This window comes from Uranotaenia lowii, chromosome 3, assembly GCF_029784155.1.
Source record: "Uranotaenia lowii strain MFRU-FL chromosome 3, ASM2978415v1, whole genome shotgun sequence".
NCBI classification, from domain to species: domain Eukaryota; kingdom Metazoa; phylum Arthropoda; class Insecta; order Diptera; family Culicidae; genus Uranotaenia; species Uranotaenia lowii.
In genome coordinates, this window is record NC_073693.1 from 355348733 (window position 1) to 355371110 (window position 22378).

Here is a 22378-nt window from a genome sequence, read left to right on the forward strand (position 1 = left end):
AGAATGAGCTCTCAAACAAGACGAAAAGCAGGGGATATAAGTTGCTACCCTATGGTACCTAAATAGCAAAGGTTGGAAAACGGCCGGGAAACAAACGTATTAAATGGTATTATCCAGTCAACACCTCTGGGAATTTCGATTAAAGCATTTGTGGACAGCTTCGATTCTGTTTATCCAAAGCGTAGATGTTGGAATCCAGATAACGAAAGCTGTTTCGAGAGAAGATCTAACTAGTGCAAAGTATGATGATCTCAAGCAACACGGGTCTTTAAACTGCTTCAATATCATTTTGATGAAGTCAAGAGTCCTGTTGACTCTGCTAATCAAGGGTAAAGAATGTTCCTGGTAAGTTAACTTTTCATACTCGAATATCTCAAGATCTATGAAAAAATTAGCACTTTCAAGTAGCGTGTTGATTATTTCACAAGTCCAGCTAACAAGGACTGTTCACGAAAGAAAGTGAACTAGAAGTCCTCATTCCAATGCACCGGGTATGGTTCTGTGGTAGCGTGCGCACCCCTCACCCTGAAGCTGAAGGTGAAGTTTCGAATCGCCTGGCTGTAATCAAACTTTTCAATAACTCTTCCAGTTGGAAACAGTTCATACAAGTTTTTAAGTACAATTTTTTAAGTAGTTTCAAGTAATTTGTCTCATTCATTTCTAAGTGATAAAAAATTCGGAATCATAAGTGTGAATTCTCATAAAATAATTAATTTCAGGTGAATATTTTATGGTTATATCTTAAAAATATAATTTTTGAATGAATTTCTGAGAAAAAATCAATTCCTAAACTTCCAAATGAACCCTACAGATATGCAATACGATGTTAGATGAGAAAGATATGAATGAGATAAATTTGCATGTATTTAAAGAATGATCCCAAACTTTTGGCCCATACATTATACTAAGCGGTAATCCTAACTTTTGGACGATAACTTAAGTGTTTATTTTATTGATTAAAAGTACATTCTCAATTTTTTGCACAAATTTTTTTTATTGTTTTTTAAGAAGTCAAGAAAAAGGATTCCAATGCAACTCAAATTTTGAAATTTGGTCCGCCCTATCCCGAGATGATCGGCTTTGAATATTGAGTGCGATTTTTTTGAAAATGTTCTATCTTTAGGTTAAGTTTATGGTACAAAACTAAAACATTATGTCTGGGCAAAATACCTCCGAAATAGCTATTGCTCAATCTTTCAAATGAGGTCAGAAGATTCACAATATGTCCTAAGACGACTAAGGTATAAACGATCAAAATTTGAATGTTTTTTAGTGGGTGATCCCAAACTTTTGGCCGGCAGTGTAATTAAGTCTTTTTTTGCATGAGCTTTTTTACATAATTGGAGATTTTTTTAATACATCCTACGAGTATTAAATAATATCTCATTTTAATAGAAAAATTTGAATAAAAAAATATCTCATTTTGATATAATTTTGCTTTGCTCTTCTGATCGAGATCCTTCTTCTATTTATTTGTGAAGTTTGTAGTAATAAATCTGCCTGGGACGAATTCTTGCAAATTGAACGACATACACAGCAAAAAAAATGTAAAGATGGACGATGTAATTTTTGGAGATGATGTTGTATTACGGATTTATGTTGCGATAATACATCCAAATGATGTACACAACGCGAATACGTCGTGAAGTGTAATATCACAACCTTCTATGTGACATCTTATCAAGTAGTCAATGTGTTCCTCTGTTGACGTTCAAATTTGATTTCATTTCAAAAATTAAGAAACGGATTGCGGACTTCAGCTATATTTGTTTGGCTTGTAAGTACTACCAAAATTAATCAAAAATATAAGCAAACCCACAGCTTAAAAAATAATTTCATTATTTTTCATTTCTCAGGAAATTTGGCCCAGATGAATCAGCGGTACGAAACACATATTCTTTGACTCCAAACAGCCGGATACATCAAGACAATGTAAAATTAGGTACCATTTGCGACTCAAGTTATGTGCAGGTATTTGATGTAATATCCCAATACTTTTTTTGCTGTGTACTTAAAGCATGGATCTTCTTAAATCTGGACGCACTGTTTATTATACCATAGCGCTCCTAGTTGTCGGATGTGGAATGTTTTGACAGTACTTTGTGCGGAAATGTTTCCTTCATCAGTGCTAAAAATTTCATTACAATTCGTTTTGTTCCAAAAAAGTTACACGTGGTGAAAGCCGCGAGACGAAAATAAATTCTGGACACCCACGTCAAAAACCTGACGCGGTCGGGTTCAAAAATCGCGAAATCTGTAAAGATGGTCAAATCGACCGTGTTCAGCGTTCTCAAACGTTTCCGTCCGTGAGATGCATACTATCGATCAGCAGGTTCATACCATGGTTCGAAGGTGTTGAGAACGATCAACGTAAACCCAGGGCAGTCGGACTATTATGACATCGCCAAGAAATTCAATGCCGACCGGTGCACCGTCAGAAGGATTCATCTGCGCGAAGGAATACGATCTTATCGAGCCAGTAAGCAACCAAACCATACATTGAATTTTGGGCAATTGTCAAGCAAAAGATGAAGAAGAATGGTAGGACGACTCGGGATGCAACTGAGATGAAGAGATTGTGGAACAAAATGGCCGCTGAGGTCAGCGAATAGGGTGTCCACTAGACCGCTGCAAGTTTTGTATGGAAATTTCAAATTATTAAATTTTTACACCTCCCATAACTTTTTTTGGTTATTTTTGCTGCCAGAAATAGCAATAAAAATTTTGGAGGCGATCTATCCAGTCCTGAATTAGCGCAACGAGTTTCAATTTTATATGGAAATTTGTATGAGAAAACAAAATTTTTCATTCAAAAATCGTCAGAGATGTTCTGAGAGTTCAAAAAAATATATCTTTGGATGGAAAATGTTCCTTGATTCTTGCAGTACATTTAATGTGAACATAACACAAACCTAAATTTTAGCTCAGAAAATTTATTCAATATTACATAAAATTTTTGTTTTCAAAATTATTTTTTTTTAATTTTATCGTTTTTGACTGCTTATTTGAAAGCTGTGTAACAGTAGGATGGAAATAAAAAATCTCAAAAAACTGCTTTACATTGCCAGAAAATTCATTGATTTATGTAGCATTTGCAAAAAAACATTTCATGCAATTATTAACAGCTCTAGCAAGCAAAGTATGCCATTTTTGAATATTTTTCAATGGATTCAGATTTTTTATTTTGGAATGGTTCTAACTTTTTTCATGAAATTTTTAGCTGCTTGTCATGCTAGCAAAAATTGAAGCTTAAGAATAGTCAAAACCAAAAATTAAAGACCGACTTCAATTCAAGCTTATTAGAATTTTCTGGATGATTTAATGTGCAAAAATTTCTTCTTCCATACAAATTTCCAAACAAAATTAAAACGCGTTGCGCTAACTCAGGAATTAACCAAATCATCTGAAATTTTACACTGATGCTTGGTGACGAAAAAGGCATCGAAAAATCATATGGGAGCAAAAAGTCATTTTTTGCAGCGGTCTAGTGTCCACACTATGATGAGTGGTACTCGACGAAAAGTTCGAAATTTCATCAAAACAGCACCGGATTTTTTTTTTTAATTATTTTGTGCAATAAAAGTCCTACATTTTGAGTACAAAACATTTTTATTGAGTTTACATAGCTCCGAAATAGATCCTTTTAATGCGTCCAGATTTAAGATGATCCATGCTTTATATGATCTCATTCTATTCTAAATAACATTTGAAATAAGAATTTCAAGCAATTTGGAGCCAGTGATATGACGCCTCTATAGTTTGCAATACTCCGTGCATTTCTTTTCGTAAATACTGGGAATATCTATGACTTTTTCCATAGCAAAGTAAAATAAGAACTTTATAACGAATGATTCAATATTCAAGAATTTAAATCATAGATTACACAAGGAAACATCAACTCTAATTTTGGTGAAATGGCGTGTGGAAATTTTATATTTGTTTTATTGTTTTATTGTTTTATAAACCATCTGACATAGTTGTCTTAATGATATACTTAATTTAAGGTTACATAAAAGTTACATTGATCATTTTTGAGTAAAATCGGTCTTTGATAACTGAAAAATCTACATTAAAACCAATAACAGATTTTGAAACTATGTATTATACTTTCATCCAATCAAGGGTTAATATCTTGTCTAGATATTCTGGTTTCAAAGGTATACCTAATACTCTAAAAAAACTCTACATTTTTTTTTCAAATTTTCAACTACATATTTCTGACATTATTAAAGAAAGTCTTGTGGTATTTGAAATTAAAATTTTTCACTCATATAACTCATGAATACTGCAAAACGATTTGACTTATTCTTCTAAAAATATCGAAGATTCAATGTGACTTAATTTTTTTTTTAATATTTCTTAAAATTTCCGTATTTTGCGAACTGAGGAAAAAAGTAACATTAGAAAACTTCTATGGGGAACTTGTCTACTACCGGACTCTCAAGGTTTTTCAGCAATAACTTCAAAAATATGTTTTTGTAAATATTGATTCAACATTGAATATTGTTGATCACAAAACTATATCAGAACAAAATTAATTTACAAAACATTCATGTGGTAAGAGAATTTATTTTATGTTAGTTTTCACTGATTTCCAAAAGTGTTGTCTATGGTTGGACACTACGAATTATTCCACCAAAGTTGTTATCAATGGCACAAAAACGTAGCAAAATGACTCAAATCACTTGCACAGATGTTTTGAGTAGGTTCCTCGAATACCGAACATTCTATGAAGTCTTTCATGAAAGTTTTTTTTTGACAAACCAGAAAGAAACATTTCTTTAGAAAAAAACTAGGGAAGTATTTTCAATAACCAGACAGCAAAATATTAAGTTTCTCAGAGCACATATTTTCGTTTTTGAATTTTAACCATTTACAATTTAATAACCATTTGAGGGTGCTATGAGAGGAAAAAAATAAATTTTCATTTTGAAATCATGTTTAATTTTGAATATTTTGTTGTCTGGTCATAGACAACAATATGATGTTATCGAAAGATAACCATTCAACGATGACGTTTATGTACAATTCACATTTTATAAACCGAAAAAACTGATCGAAAACAAATGCCAATTTAAGGCGATCCTCTCCGTACTACTAGGCGAAAACTTTCGATGCCTATCATTAGTTTACCTTGACAGATTGGATTACCATATTTCAAACACCATATAAGGATGCTGTTTACTTTATTTCCATGGTATTAAACCCTTACCTTTCCATGGTACCACAGGTGATCCACAACTTTGCACAGCTCGCATTTGAACTGCACAGTAAACGAAAATTACCGAGTTCGGTAAATTTTTTACCGAAACCTAACATGTGTAAATCGTTAAACTGTTCGGTAATTTTTTCGGTAAAAAATAAACGAACATCGATAAATGAAGAAACGATCTACCGATGTTCGTTTATTTTTTAACGAAAAAATTACCGAACAGTTTAACGATTTACACATGTTAGGATTTCGGTAAAAAAATTACCGAACTCGGTAATTTTCGTTTACTGTGCGGGCGCTTTAGATCAACACCATTTTTTCACCGAATGTGTAGATATGAGTAAAGAAACATTGCACGAAATTTGAAGGAAATTGATTCGCTAGGTTTTTTTCGAATTTAAATCAAGTCGTCATTTGTTGTTCAATAACTTGACAAATTTTTGTAATTTTTTTTCAAATAAAAATACTGACGTGCAGAAGGTTGCTTATGCAAGCAAAATCAAGTCATGGTTTACTTAGATTTCAACTAAAACATATAAATTTTGGAGTAAGTAAAGTGGATCACTGGTGATACACTGGGAACAAAACGTACGTTTCTTCTTGTGAAGTTTCTTATCAATACTCATGAAAATCATTTCGCAAAAAAAAATACTTCAGGATAGTTATTTTATCTGTTTAAATGACCACATGTCTCGAAATATTTGTAAAAGTTCGTGATTTTCTCGAAAAACGGCATGTTTTGTTTTCCTTGCGCAAGTGTCATGGCGGCCATTGTTTAATGCAAAATTGAAAATTTCAAATATTTCAATAATTAAACTATCGAGGGATGCGTATACCAATGAAGTTTCTTAACCAAATAGGATCGTTTTAGTTTGTGATCAATGAAACGATGAAATTCCATGCTTTTTTGCAACTATTTCTTGTTTTTCATTTGCACCCTATGTGTTGTTATCTTTCCAATTGAGCATATATGATCCAACTTAAAAACCCAAATTTATCGAATGGATCATTAAAGTAGCCTTGATTTATGCATCTTTTGTTCTAGAACTTCAGTTCTAAATCAATATTTCTATTTTAAAAACGTGAAAAACCTCGTGGGAAGGATAGGGTTAAACATTATTAGGATAATGCGTTTTAGAAAAATCAATGTTGTCCGGCCATAGGCGGTGTCCGGTCATAGACAAGTTCCGCCTATAACTTTTTTTTCAGAAGTCAGAATTACTGGTCGTCTTCGGGAAGTTGATCATGGAATTGAAACCTTCATTTTTCATTTTTGTAATATGCCAAAAAAGTGCACAAGTTTTTCAAACGCTCGAAAAAAAGCTGATAGAAAAGAAACTATTTACATTTTGGAATCGGCACCCTCCAGTAAGTTAAAAATTAGCTACATTTTTGCACATTAAAAAATGTGAAATTCTATGCCAGTTTCAAAATAATTGATCCTAATAAAAATAAATCAGGTCCTAAACACTGGAGCTTTTTCATTTCGCTGTACTCAGTGAGCAGAAAACTGAGGTACAGCAATCGAAACAGCACCTTCAGGTACATTATAAAGCGGTTGTTAAATGTGTAAATCAGCAATAATTTCTTCAGAAAAATCACTAGCAAAGTGGTTTGAGAAAAATACACATTTGTCAGAGGCCAAACTCACCAAGGTGTACGTGCAGTAGGTGTCCTCGTGGGTCTTCCAGCCATCGCAGGACGACCGGACGATCACCTGCTTGTGGTAGCTGACGTTTTTCACCTTCACCGTGCCGACGATCAGATGTTCCGTTTCCTTGATGATGACGTTCTCGAGCGATACGTTGTGTTCGTCCACTTTGGCTCGGAACTCCAGATAAGCACTGGCTGGCTGCCGGAAATCCACAATCCACTGTTCCTGTGGAACCGGACTAATTAGGCCCTGGGTGACGTGCGCCAGAAACTGCAAGCTCCAGATCGGGGGCATGTAGGATGGTTCCCTCATCACCCGAACCTGCGTCAACTGCCCACCCTGGTCGTCAGCAAAAACAACCTTCTTCTTGCTGCTAAGCCGGTTTTTATCGCTCACATCCGTGGGACTGTCCAGCTCAATAAGGGGGCGTTCCTCTTCCGGACTCAGATCTTCGGGTCGAACCACCAGACATGATCTCCTAGGCGACGCGGGCATCGCGGCTAGGTTGGCTGGCGTCGGCTGTCGGCGCAGAGGCGGTGGCGTCAGTTTGAGCGACGCAGGTCGGCAAAAGCTGCTAAGCGTACTGGTTGCTTTGGGCCCGCCGTTAAACGCGTAAGGCGCCTCACTGTGGTCCGTTTGACTCGAGATGTAATCTACCAGTGAATGACTGTAGACGGGAGGACTCTGTGATACCAGCATCTCGGCAAAAGCTGGCATTCGCGGGTGCGGCAGCCGAGATTAACGCGGGAGATCACGACAACAACAGCCGAGCACGACGGTTCCAGTGGCCTGTAATGGGAGACAAACAAAAAATTTCCTGAATAATATACTAACGGTGTTTATACAACGCGCTATCAGCAGTTTGAGAAGAGAGTAGGTATAGGTACTTTACGAGTTATATTTGCCAACCGACTGACGGGAATCCGGACCAGCACCGGAGCAAGTGCCGATTGGCGATGGCGCTGTAATTTGCTGATATTTCTCAGTATGTTTATTTTTGTGCGCTTCCAGTATGCATGTTATTTTTAAAACATTCTTTGCTCCAATCAAATCAGTTCATAAGGCACAGTGAGTGGATCGAACGCGCAAACCAAACCAATAGTGTGGCATCCCACGTGATAGTACTTTTCCATTCCTAATTTCCAGTGGTCAACTTGCGCCATCACTCGATGGATTAGTGATCGAGATTGGCGTGATAATGGCTAGCCGGGAAAGTGCCATCAATTCAAAAACAACACAAAAAAGGGTATTAATAGTTCAACAGGAATGCATGATTGCGCGTCTTCGGAAAGGCTGGGGTTGGTCCCAGATTGACCGGCCTCCGCTCTCTTCCGAACGATGCGATGCAGCTATTGAGCACGTTATGATCAGCGATTCTGGAAAGTACTTTTTTTTTTATTAAGGTCCATTGCATGGTTAAAAAATCGTTATCTGTATTTGCAAAGTCTCCGTCAGCTACCACGATTATTTAGAAAAAAGTATTTGATAAATATTATGGTGAATTTTTTGTCTTATAGCTATCGCTATCTCACAAATAATCACTAAATTAGGACAACTTTTGTTTTTTGGAGTGCTAAATAGTAAATGTTGATTTCTATGAAAATACATGCAATCTCAGACAGTGGATTGCATCGTAAACAAGTAAGTAGATCGATAGGAAAAACCTGGGGCGGGATTATGGAACTCGAAACAATCGAGTTTCGTTCGATTCGACCAACTTTGACATTACCGATCTCGATTCGAATGAAACGTTTCGAGATGATCTACTACCCGATTTACTCGAAATCTAATACGTTAAAATTTAGAACTCGAACGAGATTCGTAATACTGATTCTAATTCGATTCGAGTTCAACTCGAAACGGGTAACTCGAATCGAAAAGGATTCATAATTTCACCCCTGGTTACGCAAAGTTTCGCGCGAATAATTATCTGCAGAAAGAAACGCTTATTTTTGATTCGTTGTTGGTATCAGCTGATGGGTACACATTGCACGATTTTGTTATACCCTAGCAAGGCATGGCCAGATGAAGCTGGACCATCGTGCTCTGCAGCTTGATGATTGCCCTATGCGTGGCGTGTCTGGATTTGACGAAATGGCTAAACTTGTTTTACTTTTTATTTGACTAGGACATCGTGAATGAAAAAAATGTATATTACTTAGTTAAACTAAATATCGAGACATCAGATGTGAAAAGAGAAACCCGATATGTGAGACGTGGGACGTGAAAGGGCAGTTTAGAAATGAACCGTAGGACGTGAGACGTGAGAAGATGAAGAATTTGTAGCAAGACGTGATGAGGTGAAGAGAAACGTTTGAAGTAAACTGACACATTAGACGTGATACATAAGATGTGAAATGAGAACCTGCGAGGTTTTAAATGTGATACGTGAGAAAGTGAGATGTAAGAAGTGAGAAGTGTTTAATAAGACAGGAGACTTGAGATTTAAGTCTTGAGATGTGAAATTTGAGATAGGAGACGTGAGGTAGCTTTAGAACAGATGTTCAATTGCTTGTTGTTGAGCCAATGGGTGTCAGGCCAATTTTGGCTTCTCGGTTTGACTCTTTATTTCTTTCATAGTGTCATTTGAAAGAATTATTGACAATCAGAAAACTATAGATTCTCTGAAGCCGTAATTTCTTATTCTTATAAGAGTTGTATCTTGGACCCTCTGTGTCCGATAGATATCTCAATAAGGCAACAAGAAGATTCTTTTGAATTCATCGGTTGTTTATCATACATTTTTTTCCATTGTCATGTTTTCATTATAAATCTTGGCTAAGTTCGTTAATAAAAATAACCATAGACATGTGAATTTCTGGTTCTCAGGTCAATGACCTCGCATCTTAATCAAAACGTTTTGATTCAAAAAGTACTTAGCAAAAATGCAATCTAGCGTCGGTTGTCTCTCGGATACCTCGCCAAAGCCAGATTCAATCATATAACTAAGCTTATTTTGATAAACCTGGCCTGCCTATAGTGCAAAAATTTACATCATAAATTGACTGCGGTTCCTTTTTACAGGGTACTATCTTCTCCTACTTCACAGGACGCCAGCCACTCACGATGGATGCTTCATAAAAAGATGACCAGATGGAGGCCGTTCGTTGACAGCCATTCTAGGTCGTCGTACAATCAAGACTAAATTAAACCCATCTACGCGGGGCGACCTTTTTTTTCTCATTTACACTTTGCCGGCCACCAGCTTTCGAAGGGAGAAACGTTAGCGAAACTCGGCACCCTTTTACTATGTATTGTGTACGGCGACGCCAAGATGATGAGATACCTACAGTCCATTGAATAGAGACTTCAGTCCGAATGGAAAATGGCAAAGAATCGTGTATCATTTCTGCAGCCAACGGCATTCTCCCTGCGCGCATCTATTTTAAGATGAGCCGAGCATGAACAAAAACAAAATAACTGGAGCATGGTCATCGCTATATCCGCAAAATTCCGGGCAAGCACGCGTATCTTGGGCGCCCGATGGAGACGCATGGTAATTCATCCGGTGCAGCGAAGATTTCACCTTGCGTCTCCATTAAGAATTTATCCCGAAAAAAATATATCGTCCGATATCCATACCTATTTACATACACAACATCCCCCCAGCAGCTGGGACCAACCACGTATGCATTATGACCTGAATGTGCTGATTCCGTCCGTAGAATTGACAACAGTCTGCCCGAAACGGCGACATCGTTCGAATGATGAATGACTGTAATCTACACGCGTGGCATCCCGGTGTCATCAAGCATAGAGTATTGAAGGGTAAGAGTACCCCTGTATCTAATTTAGGTAATGCAAACGTCTATCATGGAAAAACGTTTCAATGGATATTGCTCAATTAATCAATACCAAACTGTAAAGATGTTTTTTGACATATTTGCCCTAGAAATAAGGGATGTTCGTTCTATCCGGACACCCCCACATTTTCAATAATGCTGTTGTTGTTTTTATTAACCAGCACCACCACCGACTCGAGTGTGTTTTCTTTCTGCCCAGGGAGATGTTGTGGCGCCGATTTCAAACCCTGCTTCCCCAGCTTCTGTCCTTTCGCATGCTGGCCAAGCAAGCCAAAGGAAAACACATTTTTAAGACTGTTTTAATTTTAGCAAATCGGACTACCCAACGTTCCCAACGCTCGAGACAGAGAAGACGACGACGATGGCATGATGACCAACATTTGACGCAAATCACGCAAATTTGCAAAAATCTTTGTTTTTGTTGTTACTTGGCGAAAAAAAAAACCGGTTGGCGCGTGTTCGACTCACGGTGACCCCGGAGAATATTGATGCATTTTCCGGAATGATGGCCATCCAGCATTCATTCGCGCACCAAGGTTTGACAACAACCTTCCATCGTCGTCGCCAAGTTAAGGTTGTTGACCCTGGATGAACAACAGCTGTTTTCTTTGCGGAACAAGCTAAACCGAAAAGTTTGAACGCCGAAAACTTAGAAAGAGCAAGTCGGGTTTAAAAAAAATAAATAAATGAAAACTTTGCATACAAGAACATAGTCCATAAACCGTAAAGTTTTCGGAATGTTTAACCGTTTTCAATGGTGAAGAGATCTTCCTATTTGCAATCTGCAAGAAAACCAACGGACTTTGACATAAACCTTGAGCAACGAGCAAAAAAGAAGTTGCTAGGTCGGGTAAAACAAACACCCCAAGCAACCAAAAGTTCGAATATCACTTAAGGAACGAACTAATAAGTTCATATATGGCTGTACAAAACTTCTGTGGAACTTCATTCTTTATCAAGTTCAGCCAATACTCAAAAAAAGCTTTAAAGTACTGTTTTGGTTTCTGTTTCTACTTTTTGGGAACTTTAAAGTTTGTATGAAGAAAAACAATCTACTTGTTACGTACTTCTCATTTTTTCAAAATCAAGTAGCTATCAAAGGGTTGCAAGTCTTTTTGTACAGCTCAGTAGTTCGTAAAAAATCCCTGTTGTACTATTTTGTGAACTTGAAAGTTTTTTAAAAATTAGTTCCAACGGTCGTTCAAAAGCAACTTCGCATTATAGAAACTTTGAAGTAGATTTAAAGGCTTAAATATACTTTTTCGTGTTTGCATAAATAAACACATCGTTACTTGGGAAACAACAATGTGAAGTACACATTTAGTTTCGGAAGAACTTTTCAACAACTTGAAAGTGGGAATTAAGTAGAAGTTAAGAACCTGAAAGTCGTTATAAAGAAAATCATCACATCGATTAAAATCGTTGCCTACTCATGATGTTCATATAGAACAGCAAGTACGCATCTCGACTTTCAAGCGGTGAGCTCGGGTTCGAGGCTTGTTAAAAACATGTTTTTTAAATGTAGTTGTGAATAAGTAACAAATATGGTTGATTAATATTAATATGAAACAAATTTAACCGGACTTGAGAAGGCAATTGAAGGAGCGAAAGATTATTTTTTTTTATTTTTTATGCTGCTTATAAAGTGGATTTTGAAGCTGGTTAGAAGTTGTTTGGCGATTTTTGCGAACTTTTTCTCAACTTTAAAGTTCGTTTTTTGAAGTTGTATAAGCATACTCGAATAAGCTGATCAAGCATGATAGAGGAATGTTATCCGAACTTCTGGTTGCTTGGGACATAAGTTTAATCAGGTATTTTAATTTTTTTGGATTGTCCCTCCAGATGTCTTAAAAATATTCTGACTAGAGATGTACCAAATATTCGGTCAACCGAATATTCGACGCCGAATACCGTCAAAAAAACCGTTAAGCCTAGGTATTCGGCCGAATACACAGTGGTTTAAAACTCGAAAAATGTGATCATGGACTTTTTGAAGGCTCAATGTCAAAATAGCTTCATGATATGTTCTACAATGTTTAATCATTTTAAAAAGCGCATATTTTATTGTAAATTTTTTCTGATCAATTTACCTATAAGTGAGATAATTTTTCTATTTTTTTGTCACTATTTTGAAGTTAAATGGTACCTTTTTGGTGATTTCTTTTAAAATTGCATGTTTTCATTGTTTAATATCTCTGAAAGTTACAAACATACCACAACAAAAATATACAGGGTCCGGCAATTGAACTACTACAAAATTTTAGGAGTGATTATTACGAAGTATACCAAACCGTGTTAGATGACACCTTGTTAACATTATGTCTAAGATGTCAGAGGATATTTTTGTTAATTTTGTAATCAAGTATTTTTTTTTTTGTAAAAATAGTCCTCGAACCTTAACGTAGTGCTTTGATTGCCTAGTTCCAGGCTGTGAAACGATAGAAAGACATATTTCGTGAGTTGTCCTATGAGTGAATGTATTTTTTTTTATTTTGGCTCGCACTTGGAAGATACCTGGAGATCAGAAGTACCCAAGTATAGTATGGTGGGGATCGTCAAGCTACAGTGGCGACACCTTCCATGGTGAAGATCATCAAGATGCATCCTGAGAGAATTTCTTGGCGTAGTAACACTAAATTGGCGATAGATTTTAATACACCGAATCAAAATGGCCGTCGGATCTTGGAAGATGATCTTCAGGCCCAGCCTTATAAGATCCTAAGATTTCAAGACCTCTCGTTTGAACAGAAGCAAGAGCGGGTAGAAAGGGCGAAGGCGCAGCATGCGCGGTCCGCGCATGAAAAATTTGAAAAATATCGTGTTTTCTGCCGATGAATTCCTCGCCGTTCAGCGGTTCGTGAAAAAACATAACTACAGATTTTGGTTGCCAGAAAGATCACGAACCTATGCAAACGTATTAAAGGCCACAAGACGACAGAAATCTGTCTTATTAAAGGTCTGGTTGATCTTCACTTTCCTGGTGAAGATCAACCGAACACCATGAAGAGGTGTAGATCAATCAATTTACGTATCGAAAATAGTTCTACGGCATGTCCTTGAACTGTGGACACGTTCCAATTTTGGTTTTGGTTGGTAGTTTTTCAGCAGGACTTCACATTGGCTTACCAAGGAAAGAGTTGCCAATTTTTGTGTGGGATTTTTTTTTAGGGTTAATTTCGAGTACGGAGTGGTCGGGGAGTTCGCCGGGCCTAACCCTATGAACTTGGCTGTCTAGCGTAAACAGAAGCCCCATCTAGTTGAGTCCTGGGATAAAATACCACAAAAACCACCTGCGGTCTTTTAAGAATATGTGCCTTGAGCTTCTGCAGCGAGTGGTTAAGCTCAAGGACAACAAAATCGAATGGCGCCAATGGATTTTGATAATATGATCTGTTTTGATGTAAATCGTATTAAATTTGAAAGAAAAAGTTTTTGTATTGATCAAATTATTTGTTATTTCAAATTCGAAACGTATGGTACTGGTGGTCCACGTTTCTTCCTGTTCCTGTGTTCCGGTTCTCTCTGCGTTCTCTGCTCCATGGTAGGCCCAACCATTTTGTGTTTTTGATCATTTTAATGTTTCTATGTTAAAATAATTAAAAACATGAACAAAGACAAGAAGAATGATAACACACTTATTATTCTTTGGGACTCAGACATAAGTTTTGGCTATCACAGCAAATAAAAATGTAACGCAGGCCGATGTAATTTATGAGGATGTAGGTCAACTAACGTATTATTCACGATTTTCGTAATAATATTACATCTTAGGGGGCATCCATAAATTACGTAACGCTCCTAGGGGGGGGAGGGAGTAAGCTCTAGCGTTACGAATTGTGACATAGGGGAGGGGGGGAGGTATGTTCATCGTTACGTAACGATTTTTTCCTTAAAAATTTTAGTTTAATTGCAGCTTTTTAGATGTCATGCAATTTTTGCAGAATAATTAGCAAACCAAAATCAGCTTAAAATTTGAAGCTTCAACAAGATTGAAAATGGTTTATAACCTTTCCTCTTTAAAGATTCTGAGATAGACTTCATAAAATATGCGTTGGATATCTGTGAAACAACCGTTGGAAAGCCGAATATTAGGTGCATTTACCCCCAAGAACTCAATCCAATCTTAAACGGAAATTTTTCAATTTTTTCTCAATTGATTTAAAAAATGCAATTTTGGTTATTCCCACGAATATTACTAAGTGGAGTATTTTTTTCATAACAAGTTATGCTCCTGGAACAAAACAAGGTAGATCATCAGTTATCAAGCACAGAGTAACTAGTAATAAGACAATTAATTTATTTTATCAGAGAGTTATCATCAATGAGTACTAAGAAGCGATTTGGATAGATATTAATTCCGTTTTTAAGAACGATAGAAAAAATCATGTTAAAATCTTTTTTCAACTTCGAAAATCAGTATTTGAAAACATGAGAAAGTAGGGGGGGGGGGGGTAATTGTCAGTGTTACGTAATTTTCATAGGGGGGTACGTCGTAGCGTTACGATTTGTGACATACGGGGGGGAGGGGGTCAAAAAAGGGCATTTTTTGCGTTACGTAATTTATGGATGCCGCCTTAAGGATGTACACGATATGAACACGTCATGCAGTGTAATATAACAACCGGTTATGAAATATTACATCAAGTAGTCAATGTTTGTAACAATTGACATTTAGAGAAAATTTCACATCAAAATGTTTGAAACGGAATGTGGAGCTTCGGAGAATCTGTTTTTCAAGTAAGTTATATCAAAATTTATTAAAAAGCTAAGCAAACTTATTGCTGCTTGTGAATTTCTGTTTTTCTCCATTTTCAGTATATTTTACAGAAGGACATCTGCGATACGATAATGGTTTGAAGCTTGTATTTAATTAGAATATCGTAAGGAGAAATACTTGTATTGAATTTCAAGCTATAGACGTCGATTCAAATAGTTCAATGGCTTGTGAGCGGAGAGCCAGCCTGTCTTGGAAAAAAACTGTTCCAGCACATCGTCAGAATAGCAAAAGCTTGAACGCAGGGAGTGAGGCCCTGTGTCCGAGATAAAAAAAGAGTTCTATATTGTGATACGGTCATCGTGTAGATGACAATTCTTTTCTGGTTTAGCTCTAATAGCCGGCTGCCGAAGCTTTAGTGAAGTCAAATGTGTTCAAAGTGTCCTAAAGAATTGTCTTTCAATGGTTTAAACCAGAAATAAATCTGTAATCTCCACTATCAATAAAGTCTTTGTTTATTTTCATTCCGGGATTCATTATTAATTCATGCTTTGCTTAACTTTTAAGTGGTAAATTTAAATCCAATGACTAAGGAAATTAGAATAAATTATGAATTGTTTCGATAGTTCTCATTCAAACATCCAAAATAATGATTTTAAATAACATCCGAAGCTTTTCACAAATCAGCTGGAATGGTTGAGTTTGTCTACTGCGATACATCGAGTTTGTGTAATTTTTTACATCCTTTGACTGAACATCAAAATGATGTAATATTAGGTAGCATTTGCGACTCAAGTTATGTGCACGTTTTTTATGTAATGTCACAACACTTTTTTTGCTGTGTATGGAAGTACGATTAGTGATTAGTGATCAGTGATTTGTTAGTTCCAATGTAGTACTTCACTGTTACTACTGAAATAACTTTAATGAAAGATGGTAGATTGGCAAATTTCAGTATTTTTTCATACACTTACATAAGTTTCCGTTTTAACTCGAAAGTGGCAGAGTTGGCTGATTGAGGAAATGTTGAATTGGCTATACTAAAACTTCAAAAATTCAATGAATTTTAATTTTAATTTTAATTCGATGAAAACTTTAAATTTCAAGTAATTTTATTTATTTTTCCTCTTGTATGTTTAAGAATAATGCCTAGTTTATGTTCAGACTTTCCCTTTTTTTTTACAAGTTTTTTCAAAAAATCGTTCATACCCAGCCGTGTGGATACGAGCCGTGTATACATAAGGTTAAAGACCATCGTTCTTTTTGGCAACTATGAAGATGACATCTAGCAAAAATTAGACACTCATCTAATTCGAATAAAAAAAGCAATTTTTAATAGCTTGGAACCTGTTTTGACATGTTTTGTCCCAGATTTCCGGCCGAATATTCGTGTGGCCGAATAGTTTAAAAGGTCAATATTTGGTATTCGGCCGTTCGCCGAATGCCACTATTCGGTACATCACTAATTCTGACAAAAGCAATTTTCGGTCGAAATTCTATCAGCATCTCAAATAGTTCATACAAGCTGTTAAAAAAAGATCTCCGGTAGAACAATGCCTATAAACTAAGGGATTTCGAGAATTTCACTAATGCCAATAGTACAGATATGATCGCCCAACTTTACGAAGAATGCGATGAAATGGCAATATCATAATATCTTTTGCGATTCTACCTGAGGAACGATATCCTTCTAAATCAATTTTCCCTACCATTTCCACACCAATTTTCGGTCATTGGGTCAAAATCCAACCGGAAAAATTTTGATTCTGTATACACCAGGTCAATTATGTAAACGCCTATCAAGTCGCAAAATATTTAACGGCTTCAAAAGCACAAAAAGTAGCTTGAACTTCTCAAGTAGGTGTCAAAAGTTTCAGCCTACGTTCAAGAATGCACACAAGCCATTAAACAAGCTGTGAATTTTAACTACAAATCTCAAAAACAAATAGTTGCAATTGCAACAGCTTATTCCGCTGGTGTCTGGAGGTGCTATTATTTATAGTTGATTTTACCGCAGAAGCTCTGTGACGGCTCTGTCACTTAGATAAAAAGTTAGGAATGCAGGAGTATAATCCTCTGCCACAGTCCGAACTAGTAAATAGTGCAACGGATCACTTCTCGTGCCTGTGGTGTCAGGTAAACATTTACATTAGATAATCTGGTCAAGCTTTATTCGAGGTTTGTTTTTTCTTTGACACCAACTATCGATAGACGATCGCCTTTTTCGCGGGATAATTTCAGGAAAACCCATGTTTTAATCAAAGTAAAGAAAAAAATCAAACAATTTTTGTGCTTTTCCCCTTGGCCACGTCGTTTGACCTTCTGCCTCGGGCCAATCGTAATGGGATCAGGCCCCCTTCGGTTTCTAGGAAGAAAGAAAAAAAAAACAACAACAACAAAGGTTGATCTTATTCCAGGGCAGCTCATTCATCATCAATCGTACCACCACGAGTCGTTGTAAGTAGATTGGGAGCCCATCATTGAAGGAATTAATGCCTCCCGCCTTATCACATTCGGAAGTTATAAAATTTGATTGGTTTTCTATATTTTTGAGAGAAAACGGAATCTGGAAAAAATTGCAATCATATGTTAATAAGGATGTAACACAAAATTATTGAGCTATAGATAGAGATTTTAAAGAACCTTTGTAATTTGGATTTATTTACAGAAATTAGAACGATGTTATTGTATGTTCATTCTGAGTCATCTCTAGAGATGGACGTCTAGGACAGATTACATAAGTTTATCAACGGTGGCTGCTTTCAAAGCGAAGGAGAAAAAGAAAGAAAATTATCAAAAATTTCATTGAATGCGGGCGTCGTTGGCGGCGACGACGCCGCACTAATGGTATGCCGTAGAGAGCCAAAAATGTACAATAACGTTTCCCTGTTTGGAATTGGTCCAAACGAAATTCAGCTTCCCACAGCCGAACACGGTCGTTGGTCTCCTTAGTTTTTGAATTAAACCAATCTGCAGCAGCGCAGGGCAGCCAATAAAGCGGTGCTCGATCACGCCCTGGTCGCGTGAACAAAACTCATCGGCGGCGCAACCGAGGAGCCGGTTTCGATCTTTCGAAACTAGAAATGGCCAGAAGACAGAGAAGATACATTGGCAGCAGTAGTGATGGTACTCGGCGTCTCGGCTTCAAGTTTTTGAGGGCCTCATATGCAAGGTAGACCTCAGTTTTGGAATATGGGAAACTGCAATTTTCTCCGCCTTACGAAGGAGAGATAAGAGCGCTTTCGATGACATTGTACAGGGTGCCTCCTACTTGTGTCCATGCGGCCGTAATCAACTCTGTCTAGAGCTATACTTGATTCGTTATCAGGATTTCGCTAATCCAGATTTGCTGCCGCTCGAATCTGGAAAGCTGGCCATCGCTAGACGTGGGCGCAGTTTTCCCGATTATAACATTGCATTTCAATTGACGAGAGCTCGTTCCCGTCGTCACTAGGTAGCTACTATCATTTCATGAGTGTATGAAGAAAATGTTTTGAAATGAGTCTCAAAAATAAACACAGCAGCCGACGGACGGAGGCCGATAGAGCAGGCCTACTCTTCGTATGACTCTGAAGCGCCATTTAATCACAGAAAATCAACCGTGTGCTGCAGCCAGTCATCCCTCGATCATGTGCTGAACGGGTGATCAGAAACGGTACCAAATGGCGCGGCGTTGTTGGATTGATTTTTCGTCTCATTATCGCAGTTGGCCCCCGATGGAAGATGAAGGAACTCGAAATTCCCCCCACATGCTATACGAAGATGCACTTGATCGTGAATTGCATTTCTACACGGCCACAGCGCAGCAAGTCATGAGTTTCGGTTCAACAACAAGACGCCAGGGATGGCGCCGCCAGTGAAAATGTGCGATGTGAAATTTTAACAGTTTCATTCAGCACACTGCCACTTAAAATTATTGATGATTGACGTCAAGTTTCTTTTTCAGCGCCCCATTCCAGCTGTTTGGTTCTGCGCTGAGAGACTATCAACCGGAAAAGATTCTGTGTAGCGCGGCTGCCAGGACGAACCCATTTGCAGTGATCCCGAAATGTTGGCCTACTTCAGCAGCCAAGTGTCTGTGAGCTGATAACACCTTTTTTCTTGGTGCTGAAAACCTTTTTCGCTGTTGGCCTCCACACATCAACTCGGAGTTGACTTCAATCACAGAAATTGGTTCAATCACCCTCTCTCGTTGTGCCTGATAACCACCTGATAATGTGTCGAAAACAGACAGACACACTTCTGCCACATTGGCACGAGAGTTGAATGATCACTGGAACGTGACACCGGAGATGCTTAGAGCACCTTGACCCTGGTACCAACGTGTATTGCTAAGATCTGTCATAAAGCTCCAGTTGAACTTTTCAAAAAAAAAATCGGCGGAAATAATCTTGAAACTGTTTTTGTCAAATCGCTGTTATTCCGAGCAATCGAAATCGTCACAAAAATTCTCTGTTTTCCTACCTCAATCAATGTGGGGGTGTGACGGAAAGTCATTCACGCGGCAGGCAGCCCTTCCGAAATAACGGCGCAATTTGGCTGCCGATCAACAACACGAACACTGTTTCCAAATTTAAACCAATTGCAGCCTATAGCTAATTAACATTTGCAGCCGTCTAAAATGTTGCCGAACTTTATTTGAAAGGAAGTTATTTTCAGACCGATGTGGAGGTGGTGTCTCGTGTCTACATGCTTATTCATCACAAGATTTTGAAAATTATGTAAGGAATCTTCTCGCCAACCATGTTTTATTGGATAATTTTATCAAATGACGGGAAAAGTTTTAGATAAAACACTACAATGGTTGGCAATCCACTCCGCTTGCAATAGTCTCTTCAGGTTATCCCCAGATGCGTTCCCTCTGAAATATATGATTATTTATACAATGGAACACATCTTACCTGTCGGCAACTTATGGGATTCGAACCCAAAAGTTTTTCTTGCCGATACCGGAAATCGAACCCAGTACTTTCAACTGACCAAAGACTGCAAATCCAGCTGCAGAAAGCTTCAGAAGTAATTTTTACTGAAAGACGAGTTTTTGTTAAAAACAATCAATAATCATCGGACCATTTCAAATTTATCTTACATTTTACGGTGCCCCAAACGTGATAACAAGAAAGAATCTATTAAAATGATTTCAAAATGCTGTAAACCATTTTTTGACGAATTGTGTTTTCGATCCAGAAGTTCACAGAAAATCACTTTAAAATGGTAGTTATACTATACGTATTGAATGCTGTAAAAATTATATTTATGTAAAGTTTCATCAAAAATGCAAAAATAAATGGAAAACAGTTTTGGTGAAAACTTTTTATGGAGCCGCTCTGTAGTTTCCTGAGCAAAAAGATTCTGCCTGAAACTGTACACACTCGCTTGAAGTTTCTAACTACTGATAAAAAAATGGGACCAGCAATCTTCTTCTCTTGATAATCAGAGCTGTATAGTAACGTTTAATCACAAAACTCACAGTTGCAGCACGAACCGTTTAAATTTTGTTTTTCTGGAGATTTGCACAAAAAAGTTTGTCTCATTGCTCTTTGATTGGCTCTATTTTTTTTTTCAATTTTTAAAATACAGAAAAAAATACCTTGTAAACATACAAAACACACACATTTAGTCATGACAAGTACCTAATATTTTTGCGTTTCTAAATTTTAACGATTTCTCCATTTCTTGATTTTTATGATTCCTTAGTTTCATGATTTTCGAATTCGAATCGAATGCTAACGTCAGAAATTAATTGAAAAATGAAGATGTCAGCAAAAGAGCTACACACCAACTGATGCAATCTATACATACCTGTCCGCTGCCTTTGACTAGGTCAATCATGAAATTGCTATTGCAAAACTCGGACGTCTAGGTATCTGTGGTTCCTTATTAGATTGGTTCCGGAGTTACCTTACCGGAAGGAAGCTAGCCGTTAAATCTGCGGATTCGTTATCAACGGCGTTACTTCACGTAACATAACTGAATCCACGAACATGTTTGCCGATTTTTTCCAAAGTGTCTTCAGTTCCTCCGACATTGTAGCAAATAACAACTACCTAGCCTCCATACAATCCCACGACGTGAATTTACCTTGCCTTGCCTCACGGAGCAGGAAGTATACCAGCAATTGTCCGCAGCCGATCCAACTAAAGGTCCCGGTCCAGACAACATACCTCCGACGGTTTTGAAACATTGCGCTGCATCACTAGCTGCCCCCATTTGCTGTCTATTCAATCGTTAACTGAGAGAAAGGGTATTTCCAAGCGTCTGGCGAATTGCGGCGATCACTCCTATCTACAAATCGGGAAATACACACTCCGTCGAAAACTACCGGCCAATTTCGCTTCTGTGTTCGATCTCCAAAATTTTTAAAGTTCTCATACATGGACGACTGTACGCTTGCTGCCAAACCATTAATCTCCGATTCTCAGCACGGTTTCGTTAAAAAAAGGTCAACTGTCACCAATTTAATGTGTTACGTGAGCTCGTTGAATAACAATCTGGAGAAAGGTTGTCAAGTTGATTCTATTTACATCGATCTCGCGAAGGCGTTCGACCGCGTTCCGCACAAGATGCTAATAGCAAAGATGGATCAACTTGGCTTTCCAACCTGGTTGCTCGAGTGGATTTCGTCGTACCTATCACATCGCCACGCTTACGCGAAGCTAAAAAATACATGCTCGAAGACATTTGCCACCCCGTCAGGAGTTCCTCAAGGAAGTCACCTGGGACCGCTGCTTTTCATCATTTTCGTGAATGACTTGTGTGCCACGCTTCAATCCGATACGCTCCTGTACGCCGACGATCTAAAGCTTTTCAGAAAGGTCGTCAGTGAAGTTGATTGCCTTGCCTTGCAAGCCGATATTGCTAGACTTGATAACTGGTGTCATCTTAACGGAATGCTGGCTAACGCTAAAAAATGTAAGGTTGTCAATTTTTCCCGTGCACGTCATGTTATCAATTTTGAATACCAACTTTGCGGAGAAAGCCTGGAGAATGTGTCG

The 22378-nt window shown here is 37.6% G+C and overlaps 2 protein-coding genes across 4 annotated transcripts in view; both read right to left on the minus strand.

Moving 5' to 3' along the window:
• Window positions 1-22378, minus strand: part of LOC129756308 (V-type proton ATPase subunit e 2-like) — a 404689-nt gene that overhangs the window by 72804 nt on the left and 309507 nt on the right. The gene's annotated exons all lie outside the window — the stretch shown is intronic.
• LOC129756300 (uncharacterized) overlaps window positions 1-22378 on the minus strand; it is a 47120-nt gene that overhangs the window by 6336 nt on the left and 18406 nt on the right. The window contains exon 2 of the mRNA XM_055753141.1: window positions 6864-7655. Coding sequence (XP_055609116.1) covers window positions 6864-7583 — 720 coding nt within the window. The 5' untranslated portion in view covers window positions 7584-7655. The remainder of the gene's footprint in view (window positions 1-6863; window positions 7656-22378) is intronic.